This window comes from Cyrtonyx montezumae, unplaced genomic scaffold, assembly GCF_038088225.1.
Source record: "Cyrtonyx montezumae isolate F1298 unplaced genomic scaffold, pur_monq_1.0 scaffold_7, whole genome shotgun sequence".
NCBI lineage: Eukaryota > Metazoa > Chordata > Aves > Galliformes > Odontophoridae > Cyrtonyx > Cyrtonyx montezumae.
The window spans coordinates 29127842-29139865 of NW_027072078.1; the positions used below are offsets into that span (position 1 = coordinate 29127842).

Here is a 12024-nt window from a genome sequence, read left to right on the forward strand (position 1 = left end):
GGCATTATTTAAACTGTAGATCTCATCACCATCTTCATGAGTGTTTCAATTATAACTCAGTGAAAACTGAGGGCTAATCATGATACTTGTATTACATCAAATTATATTTAGTTTCTTACTGGGATAATTCTAACAACTACAGTGGCAGAATGTTATCCAAAGCCTTTTTCCAGTTAACAATGGGAAAGGAAGGCATAGCTTGAAATCCCACAATTAGTTTGGACATATATACTCTTTCAAACAAGAAACAATATACAATAACTTTTTCCAGGCATTGTACGATCTGCTTTGCTATTTTATGTTCTCAGAGAGAGAACAGGGTGTTAACATAAATATAATTAGAAGTACCTTTCTAGCAGAAACTCTCCATCAGTTAGCCTTTTTATTTGCTATACTTGCACTGTGCAAAATCACAACATCAAATAAGATATATGGTGCATATGAAATAAAGTGATAATTGTAAGGTAGTTGTAAAGAGAAAGAAGTGAGAGAAGGAGAATCAATTGAAAATATTCTGTTAAAGAACGAGTTGACCCTACATCTCATGTACACTACTTTTTTAACATCTCTTCATGACAATTTAATTAAGATACAAACCTTACAAGTTTGGTGAAGTGAATATTAGCATTAAGATCAGAACAATCTTACTGCAACTGACTTCTTACGAAGCAATTCAGTGGTTGCAGTTTCTATTCAATTTGTTATAATGACAGTGTTTAATCATGAAGCCTTCTCTATAGCACACTGCTGAATTGAGGTCACACATGTGGCTATTCAAGCATGTAGCATATAATCTATAACTAAGATTTCTCTTCTGAATCCTTCTTAGCTGTACCATTAATTAACAGTACATTTATTTAAAAAATACTAAGTACTAAAATATCTTTTATTTAGCTCTGATTTGAAATGAGCAGGGGAGACTGCAATGAAGCATACAATGTGTTTGCAGTCTATTATACTATTACAACACCACACTGGGAATATTGCTTAATCAACTAGTTCTAAGGCATTTAATTAGAATTCTGTTATGCATCTGATGAACATATAAAAGAGACTTCTTTCCTCCTAGGCTCAATATACATCAGCTCATTAGCAGAACACATACTTGACGGACTTAAACTAAGTTTAAACTTCAAATTTAACCTTCCATGTTAATTATATGGAATCTCGCAGATACAATATGGATTCATGGAAGTCAAGCACTCAAGTTTTATAGGGGCAAATATGCTTTTGACACAGCGCTAACAAGCATAATGCTAATGACACTGCATTTGATCAAGAGAACAACAAAACAAAACAAAACAAAACACAAAACACACTCTTCTCCACGAAGTCAATTACTATTAGTGAGATATTTTCCATGTCTATTGCATTGACTACGAAAAACTGAATTACAAAACAAATGCTATGTGTAATGACTGGCACATATATAAGTAACTCAAAGCATCTCAAAAACATACAAAAAATGGTCAGTGTGCATTTGTAAGGGATTGCACTGAGTTCACTGGAACTATGTACTAATGTGAAGTTATGTGCTGATGGTTTGGTGGACTGTTAGTCTGTTTATTCCTTTGTCAGCTTTCCTTTTATAGCCCACAGTAAACACATACTTGGTAGACAAGTTAAAGTGAGGTACTTTACGTTCATATAAATAAACATATTTGTATCATGTAGTAAAAAAAATAAGAGTTCCTTTGAGGCTCAGGCCACATATTCAGAGGGACAGAATTTATGCACTGAGACCAAATGAATATTTTGTCTGAGTATAGCTTCAAAAGCAAGTCTTTGTGGATATGTCCTTTCTATGTCACAACATAGCTATTCTTCGTACTTTGCTATAAAGTCTGATCCTGAATACTGCTGAACATCTGTATTCTCATTCAGTTCAAATTCCAAGGCTGGCATGTTTTTTTTTTTTTCAAGTACTGTTTCTTCAGAAAAGGATTTAAGTATTTAACTCACTGTTCTTCCTTGGTCACAGATAAGCATTGTGTGTAACAAAATTTCCATATGGCTCAGGTCACAAACTTGTTAACCTCACGCATTCATAAAGGCAATATTTTCTGCTCTGCATTTAACATTTCTGTTATCAATTGTCATTATTATAGGACTTCTGCTAATCTAAACAGACATCAGGACAGAAATAATGTGATTTTCAGTGTAATTGACATTTTACCTGAGGAATCTGGTATTGGAAGGCGACCTTGAAAAGGTCGTATACCTTTGGCAGTCATGGCTGGATCAGATGTTGAGTGACTAATTATGCTTTCCACAGACTCCTGACTCATAGCTGTTGAAGGCACTTCTCGCTCAAGAGTTTTGGCTTTTACTGAAGGAGCTGAAAGAAGATCTTGCTCAGATGGTGTGAGGGCTTCTGTTTCCAAGGTTGACTCCTGCTTAGACATGTGTCGCCCCGCAGATCGGTTCCCTGAGTCGGGGAGTGGGAAGGTTCCAATCCCACTGTCCAGTGTCCTCATCTGGCAGCAAGACTCTATGGCAGAGGAAAATCGTGTGATGGGGTGGAGCAAAAGGAGTGGCTAGCTCTTAAAGACAGTGAAAGGGTCTATGGGAAAAAAAGGGTATCTTCAAGGCAAAGGTTTCAAGGAAAGAAAAGCATTTTGCATTTTGAGAGTATGCTGCTATCTGTTATTTGCATGCTTTAGACACAGCGTACTTACTTAACTGAAAACAATGAAATACCATCTTCGGGTGCAATGAAACTAACACATATCAATATGCTGAAACTGGCCTGCTGCAGACTTAGGATGTGATAATGAATAGGAAGGGGATGTTCTAGAAAGTGAGTGCAGCTATTTTTAAATGATTTCATTTGAAGACCCACAGAGAGATGTTCATCCAAATGCAAATTCTTACAGAAAATGAAGACTTAACGAATTTTCCAGAGATGTTGGTCTCCCAAAGCTTTCTCAAGAACTTGGATAGAAACATCTATGTCTTGGTTTGCCTTGTCACACTCTGGTTCAGCACATCCCACTTTGGGTAAGTGAACATTTCAAAAGACCATGCCAAGGACTTGGTTTGGAAGCACTATGGCCGTGCACAGCCTTCCAGCAAATGTTACCAGGATGCCACACCACATGCCCTAGCACTTTCTGCTCGCTCCCACAAATGTGCCTTTTGTCTGTGCAAGGAGCAGACAATATTGAAGAAACCACGATTCTCAGAGAAATAAAGTTTGGAGAGAGAACAGCACTAACGGTTGGAAAATGGGTGTACATTAGGTTAAACACCTGGAAACATCCCTTGACAGTGAGATCTGCAGTCTGTGGCAGACACTCCCAAAGGAAGTAGAAGTATTTCCTTTGCTTGAATAATTTAAGGCTACACTGAATAAAAGACATACTGCAGTGAACAATTGTACTCTAGCAGGAGATGCGGAATATGACCCAATACATCTTTTCTATCTCTACCTTCTATGTTTCTGAGTATTGATTTTTTTTATGATATCCTCATTTGTTATTTAAGTCTGTTGCAGTTAGCAGTCCTATGTCAAGTCACATTCATTATTTTTCCTCTGCAGTGTTCTAATACTGAGAAATTTGGAGATATTTTTCAGCTCACAGACAGGCAGTGCTCCAGCGAACAACTATCAGTTACCAAGCAAGAAAAATATAGAATAAGAAAGGACTTCCAGTTGTTTCTTCTTGACCAGAAGGAAGACATTCATACAGCATTGGTTTCATTGGAAAGGCAGAGCTCTTCAGAAGTGACATGGAGTAAACTGGAAGCACCACAGAAAAGAACATCCCAAAACCAATATCTTATAACCCAAGCCATTCTCTGCCACTTGGGACCAGGAAGTTACAAATAAAACGTACTGATTAAAACGCACCAGACACAATTACTGCAAACACATGATCTCTAATTCAAGTAACTGGCACAAACTAGGCTTCTATTTGAAGGTAGTGAAGCTAAAGAAGCATGTATGTTACTAACTGTGACAGGCAATCTATCTTAATATTAAAAGCAAACAGCAACGAACAGGGCAACTATAGTTTAGATAAAAACAAATAAATAAAAAAAAATAAAGGGTCACAGGCTGTTCTGCTAAAACCAGGCTCTCTCTACATCAGTAGTAGGAAAGGGACTTCTTTTCTACCAAAGAAACAACTCACCTCAGGAAAGGTGTGAAACTCCCCTATGTGCTCACTGCTACAGCTGGCCTGACATCTTCCTCACGTAAGTTTTCAAGTTTTGGCTGCAGAACTACACGATTGACATAAATTTCAGCTGAAACATTTGAGTAGCAACCAGAATTTTCCACGGAAAGAAGACATTTCAAGAAAAAAAAAATCAGTCAAAAATAACTCAGTATGAAGAACAGTTTCACTGGGAAATTTCCAGCAAGCTGTTTTCAGAAGTGCCCTTAAGCCTTGAAAAAAGGTTTTGAGAGATATATAACATTGAGTGGGCTTTCTGCAAGGAGCATCTATAGCACTCAAAATGAAAGGATGCTAATCCCATCAGTAAAGGAAGACAGAAATTCTAACAATTGTCTTTCTTTAGATAGATCAAGATTTTCTATTAAGCTGACAAGAGCAACCAGTGAATATGTAATTTTTTCCTGACACACAAAGGGATTATCATTTTCCTAGTATTTTGAAACATGCCAAATTATTAATTAATACATTTTCTTTTTTTTATAACAATATCTCATATGTAAATAGGTCTGTGCAAGACTGCTTGATCAGTTAATAAACATCTTTAAGCTACATGTGGCATTGGCAGGAAGAACTTAAACTACAGATGGCAAAACAGATCTCTTTATTTGCACATCCTTCTCTTCATCTGCAATGCTAAAGCATCCACAAAAAAAAAAAAGAATGTATTTCCGCCAAATCAGTGTCAATTTCAAGCAAATTATTCCTTTTGGGTTTACACCATCATTTGATCCAATTAGTCAAAGATGAATGCATTACTGTTTTCTATCTGGATTTGAAGCATAACCAGTATGCTAAACTGAAAAAACCCTGTCAGGGTATCCTAGGTGAAACTACATAAAGCAAAGGTTTTCACAGCCCTGATATTCCCGTAGGCACTGCACTGGTGAAACAGAATAATATACACTAAGGAACAGTTAATCGGAGGGGCACTGTGCAGGGCATTTTCAAATGATGAGCCTGCAAGTGAACCTGAATGAAAATTGTCTGCAAATCTGGGATTAGAGTACATGCCTGTTTATAATAAAAATAGTAAGAAAAGACCCACAAAAATAGACTTTACAAACTTGTTTAGTATTTCTTCCACAGCTTCTTCCTAGTAAAACTTTGCTTTTTACAGAAATCACTATCTTCAATATGTCATTTGTCCAATTGTTTGACAGTTGTCTTCTCAGTTGACCATAATCTCTGGAATGTATTTCCTAACTTGAAATACATAATTGCTGCCTCATTTCAATTCAAGACCCACATTAAAATGTCAAAAATTAGCTGACCAACAATCCTGCCAATAATCCTGTTCTCCATTTTGACAGTTACCTGTGGATTTTTTTTTATTTTTTCAATAAACACTTCCAATCTCCCTCCAGCATTTAGATCCCTTCCTTGCCTACATGGAAAGATGGGTGGCAAGCAACAGGGTTGCTACAGAGAATAAATGAACTGGAAAAAACCTGGAAAATGCTTAAAATTTTGTATTCCACATCTGTCAGAGTCTATTAAATACAGAGGCCTACATGCATTTTACACCTGGGGATGTCCTACAATTGATGAGTGCTGGAATAATCTCTCTGTATTATACTGGTATACTTCCTTAAAATCTGCTCGCTTTTCACAGTAGACAATATATTAGAAATACATATGATTTTAGTCCATTAGAAAGGACTTTGGAATCTTCAGAATATAAATAATGAGACTTTCAGTTTACGTGAAGAATAACTTCAAGCTCTGTGTAAAAGGTGATTAAGTGCAGCCCAGTTGCAACATGGCTGCTACTGAGGCCAGCCTAGAAATATTGTGGGAAGACATTCTGCTTCTTTTATGGCTGTATGTCTCTTTGATTTTACATCCATACTTGCCAATCTGTCTTATAAATTTGCAACTGTCTTTAAGAAATCCTGATAGATGAGCACTAGTTGAGAAGAAAGAAAAGTCCTCATATCTGATGCAAGGAGTGTATCCAAGATGAGCAATGGGTCTGCAGAACTGCAGAAATGTGGCTTTTCCAGGAACTTTAATGAAGGAATAGAAACATTTTTTTCCTTAGTACCTTGAAATGCAAAGGTTGGAAACCAGTAATTGCAGGCTGTCTAAGGAACATCTTATTGGGGACTGCTCATTCAAGGCATGGATGGATACTTTCCTTCATTTCCTGCTATCTAACAGGAGACCTATCCCCGCCCTCAGAAACTGTACATATAAAATAGCAGAACCTAAAAAAGGAGGGTTCATTATTTACCTAGGCACTGACTGTGGGCTGCCTCAGCCATGCCTTTTTCATGTAACCACAGGTCTATCTCTTTCTCTCTTTATGCTTCAGTTCTTTGTATTAATGCTTAGAGCTAATAACACCTCCCTGTTAAAGAATGATATCATAAGAAAAAGATCCTAGGACCTTTGCAATCAGTATATAACCACCCTGCAATTGCTTCAATGAATAATGCTTGTGTATTAATACCCTAGATCAATTCAGCCACTAGCTATTTTGGAAGCTGTTCAGAAACTAAGCTGCAGAGGACTTCCAAGAAGCATTACGATCATTACTTTCCCTATTACTATTAGAGGTAGCTAGGCTGACTTTAGTTGGGGAACAACTCCATTAGTTCACAGTTACAAAAGAGTCGAGGTCACTCTCAGCATCTCTGATAAATGGGTGCCCAACAGAGCATTTGCTGCTGGTATTACTTGGCTGCTCCACTGATGGTCTGTGTTCACTGACTGGTGCATTTGAAGCCCTTAAGGATACAGGGGTGGAATCACTGATTTACCTGCTCTTAAATAACTCTTATAAACTGGATTTCAATTTCACTCACCTTGAGACACTCTCTTTGATTTTCTGTTCCCAACACATAGGACTAGTGACAGTGCTTAGCCATAAATGCTCTCCCTGGTAAACACGGAGTAATTAACGAGTGCCCAGGAAGCTCTGGCTTTTGCAAATGCAAAGGAGAACACCTGATATTTATTTTATTTATTTTAGTAGCAACTGCTTTTTGTTTGTAAGTAGAAAACAAGGCTGAAATTAAAGCCACATGAATATTAAATGAGGCTTTAAATAATTTTTTCTTAGTTCTGCCCTGCAGATGGCTATACTTCAGGATACTGGTAATAAACACTCAGATACGTACATGAAAACCTGAAACAGACTGATTTTATTTCTTAATTAATGATGTGAAAACTCATTAACAACACAGAGAGCTTTGAGTGATTTTTAGGTAAGCTATAATTTTTACCTTCAATACTCAAGTGCAGCTCATTCAAAATAGCTGAATCACAGTTAAAGTAGCTGTGTGGAGGCAGGAGCTGGTGAGAAACCATATGATTTAAAATCAGGAAGAACAGAATTTTCCTTCAGGAACTCATTTAAAAAAAAAAAAGAATAAAATAATGTATGTAACATTAAATGGTGTTTCAAAGCCATCATTTGTACAAGCATTTTGAAACAACACATTCATCTCTTACTATGATGATTTCTTTCCGAAGAAACAGCTCAGGTCTTCGACTTACGGTATGAATCGAAGTTGCTTAATAGGAAATGCATGACTGAAGCTCCATACACATGCCTACAGATAGCTCTAGCCAGAAGCAAAAAAGTATGTAAAATACAAACATTTCAAACAGAGGGACTCAAAGTAGCACAGAGAATACCAGCATACCAGCATTCTGTTCTAATTACGACAATCAGGTACAACCCTGATTTGAGTGATAAAAACAAATATAGTTAGGGCCAGACTGTAAAACAGTGAAAATCAACAAAGCAGCACTATCTTTAGAGATGAAGAATCTGACCATTCTTTTTAATTGGTATTTTAAGCCTAAATAAGACAAGCAGATTCTCAGGATCTTCAATAATAATTAGACTTCGTCCTATATACAGTATATAAAGAGCCACACTTCTACTCATTCCAGTGACAAAACATAGTACTTCTGGGTGAATAAATGCAACAACAAAAGAATGAAATTAACAGAAATTCATTGTGGCTAATAAGAAAGTGTTGATTCAAAATATTAATACTATCCTCAGTAGAAAGACAAGCTAGACAGTGGGCTGCAGCAGTGCTGCAGAACAACTGGCAATTAGACAAGTGCTATGTGTACTATCTGTTAGAAAGTACAAAGAAACAATTTGTCTTTGCCAGGCTGTGAAGAAGGTAAGCTGACAAAAACTAGAAGACACTAATGGATGTTAGTTTCTTATTATTTATATATATTGGCAAGGTTCTCCATCATCTTCAAGCTGTATAAATAACAATTAAAAAATACACAGAAAGTTTCACTCTATTATCACAGACTCCTTCAGACCATCATTTCAAAATTAATCCCTGCAGAATCCAAATGCCAAAAGAGTGAAGAACGCAGTACAGCAGACATCTGTCCCATTCCAATGGACCACACTAACATGATGCTGCTTTGGTCTGCAGAGTAGCATGTTCAAATTCTGTAACCTCGCTCAAAGAACACACACTAACAAACTTCCAGAAGCAACTCAGAAGGAGAGGATATTTAATCAACTCCAGGCAGTAGCGTACGGCTTGCTTCTAATGAGGAAGCCCAAGGCTAGCAAATGAGGCACTGCACAGTGTTCCTCCACATGACATGGAAGGCTACTCAACAGAATGATCACTCCAAATTATCCGTAACAAGAATATGGCAGCATAAGAGCGTAAGACTGCTAAATATTGTGAAAAACCAGAAGAAATGGTGCATCGGCCATGGACAGATTTAGAACAACAGATCTGAAGATACTCAAAACCAAACCAGTGAAGTCCCTGAGCAGGAAGAGTCTGGACAAGAGACCTCTAGGGCCCTTCCAGCCTACGTGCTTCTAAGGGTATGCTGCTATACACAAAACAGTTGCTCAAGTTGTTCTTGCAGAGCTTAGTGGCTATTAAACAAGGTTTCCCCTTAATGATGTCTTATTTCAGCTACTTCAAATGCACATAGGGCTTTAGAAAATAGCTTTCTTATTGAAGTACAAATAAATGCACTCGTACTTACACCATTGCTCATGCATACGGGGATTCATGGAAAATCCAATTCCTTATCACGACTTGTGTCAAACATAACGTTTTCCAGTATGCAGATTCCAAGTAAGAGACTTATGCTGGAAAATTACTCACTGATAGCTGGTATTGTTTTAGGGCTTTTATAGACAGTAACCTCACACTCACTTGTAGAGACTTCTAGATATTCCCCAGCTTTATTGGGTATGATGGAGAAGATAAAACAAACGTTTTTTTCTTTATCTGATCATGTGTAAATGAAGGAATCAAGTCCCGTATCAGTGATAAGATGATTGCTAAATGGTTCTTCTCAACTTCTAACAATGGCCTGATGAAAAGAATCAACACTGACAGCGGTAAGTTGTTTTCTCGGGCATTGAGACTTCATGACAAGAGAGATATCTTTTGCGGTCAAAAGACATTTTATCGGTTGAATATTCTTCTTCATTAAATGCATTAAAGGCATCCAAGGATTTGCTTGACATTTAAAACAACTTCTGGATTATCTGTTTGCCTCTCCACAGTGATGTGGATCACCTCTCTTTCCTGAATGCAAGGGCTGTAATGCAGATCAATTTGTTCACCATCTTTCCTCTGTCACTTATTCCGTTACATTTATCTCCGTAATTCATTACAGACCTCACCTAATCTGCCTCAAGGTTTTGAGGGTTCTTTAATGTGAATGAGCTTGCTCAAACATGTCAGGCTTAATGGACATGTTTTAGGAAGATGCATGTCAGGCTTAATGTATTTACCACATTAATCAAGCTTGCTTCCTTCACATCTATTTCCATTTCCAGAGATTGAGAAAACATGAATTAAGTAATTATTTACTTAGTACTACAGTAAAAATAACCTAAGTTTACATAGCCTCCAAAATGGTGGATGAAACCAAGTCTTTTGCTTGGCAGAGGTGATTGTCCAGTCTTTCCAGTTCTCCTATTGGAAGCTGATGAACTGCTATTGTTCACACTGAGCTGTGGAATAGACCACTGAATAATTTATATAATTCAGCACTTTAAGTATGCATATCAAATGGCACATTTTGAAATAAAATTTGAAACTTATTTTTTCCGTTCCAATGCACATCCGATCTAGATTTTAGAAAGAAACCTAGGCTTATCCAAGAGAAAAAAGGCAGATGATTTGAATAAGGATTTGTAAACTACAAATGGTATCAGTATGGAAATAAAAAGGCAGGCTTCTATATCATGGTTTAGATTGATGGGGAGTCAGATAATCAGCAATACTGGGACATACACTGAAGTTTAGAGTGTCTACTTGTTTTAAACAGTGCAGTTGAACAGGCATGAGGAAAGAAGTGAAAAATAATGCCTTGGCAGTGAAGGAATATAATTTTTGGAAAATGACATAGAAAAATCAGAAATAAAAGAGGAGTCAGAGATTAATGAATTCACTTGAGGCATTACAATGAATAGCTTCTTTTCCCTATAGAAAAATCTGTTTAGGAAATGTTTTCTTTTGTTTAATTACTGTATAGACAGCTTTATAGTCTGGCTGCTGGCTGCTGGATAAAACACTATCAGAATACACAGATATGGTTGTCATCTTCAGTATTTTCATAGCTTGATCCAAATAATTTTAATGCTGACATTTCATTTTAAGTAGAACCCACTCACATCTACAACACTTTATATGTCCTGTGTTTGTTATCATTATATCTTCAAAATTGCTATCATGCTGCTTGCAACTTCTCTATGAAACTTGCTGCCAAGGACGTTCCTGTTTTCTACTGAAAATATAGTTGAATCATTTTTCTTTCCTGCTTAGAAAGCTTGAAGTGGCGGACTTTAAAATATAGCACAACATGCAAAATACCACCAACAACCAACAAATGTTCCTCTCTGGAGCTTTAGGAATCCATAGAATTTAACCAAACTTCTCTAAAGCGGAAAAAAAATCTTTAAAAGATAGACTTTTTTTTTTTTTTCCTGACGAAATTGCCTCTAAATTAAACTGTAAAACCCTTCTGCAAGGCTGTTCTTGTAAAGCAGAAAGAAAGATGACAAAGTCTGCTATAAGGCAGATGATTATCAAAAACTTTAATGGAACCGAGCACTGGGATACAGCAGAACTACAAAAGAATTCTCTGACCTCAGTGTGTGTTTTTGTTCTAGCACAATGCAGCGAAGTCTACAATGCACTTTTAATGTTGCTTTCGTAATGTGGATGTCCAACCCTCCATCCAGCTTGAGACCTTCCAAAACCTTTTTAAGAATCCGCAGGCTTTTTCTCTACATTATAAAAATGACAGTATCTATAAGGTTCCCATTTAATGCTGGATGAATCAATTTTAGGCAAGTGACCTGGACCTCCAAAGAAAATTTGACAGAAATTAAGACTCGAGACATTCTTCAAAGTCTGAAAAATTCTGCCTACACTTATCTTCATAATCTTTACCAGTCTCCAAATTTCACCTGAAATACTTGAAACAAACAGTATGCATCCATGCCACAGATAGATAATTTCTTTCCAAGGACTGCAAACATTTCTACTGTGGATTCTAACTCCTGCCAGGGAATTAACTCTCCATACAGCTTCTGTAGGTAGTACCTTGTACTTACAGTGGACCAGACAGAACCAACAACAGCCAGATACACTCTGGATTACTACTTCTAATTCTTGCATTATCAAGTATAGTGCCTACAATGCTAATGCAAACTGTAGGTCTACTCAGAATCATTGTCATTTCAATTCAACTTCACTAGTAATGTCATTCTAAGTAACTAGAGGACAAAACCTCTCTTTATTTCAATCACTGGCATATTAAAGGTAACATTTCAAAGCCAAAAGTTTCCAGTTTAGTAGAACAATTTCTCTAA

At 36.8% G+C, this 12024-nt stretch overlaps 1 protein-coding gene across 2 annotated transcripts in view; it reads right to left on the reverse strand.

Annotated features, from left to right (window-relative positions):
- Positions 1–12024, reverse strand: part of NCKAP5 (NCK associated protein 5) — a 332220-nt gene that overhangs the window by 28271 nt on the left and 291925 nt on the right. For both annotated transcript variants that reach the window (XM_065750319.1, XM_065750320.1), the window contains one exon: positions 2177–2491. In XM_065750319.1, the coding sequence (XP_065606391.1) occupies positions 2177–2491 (315 nt within the window). The remainder of the gene's footprint in view (positions 1–2176; positions 2492–12024) is intronic.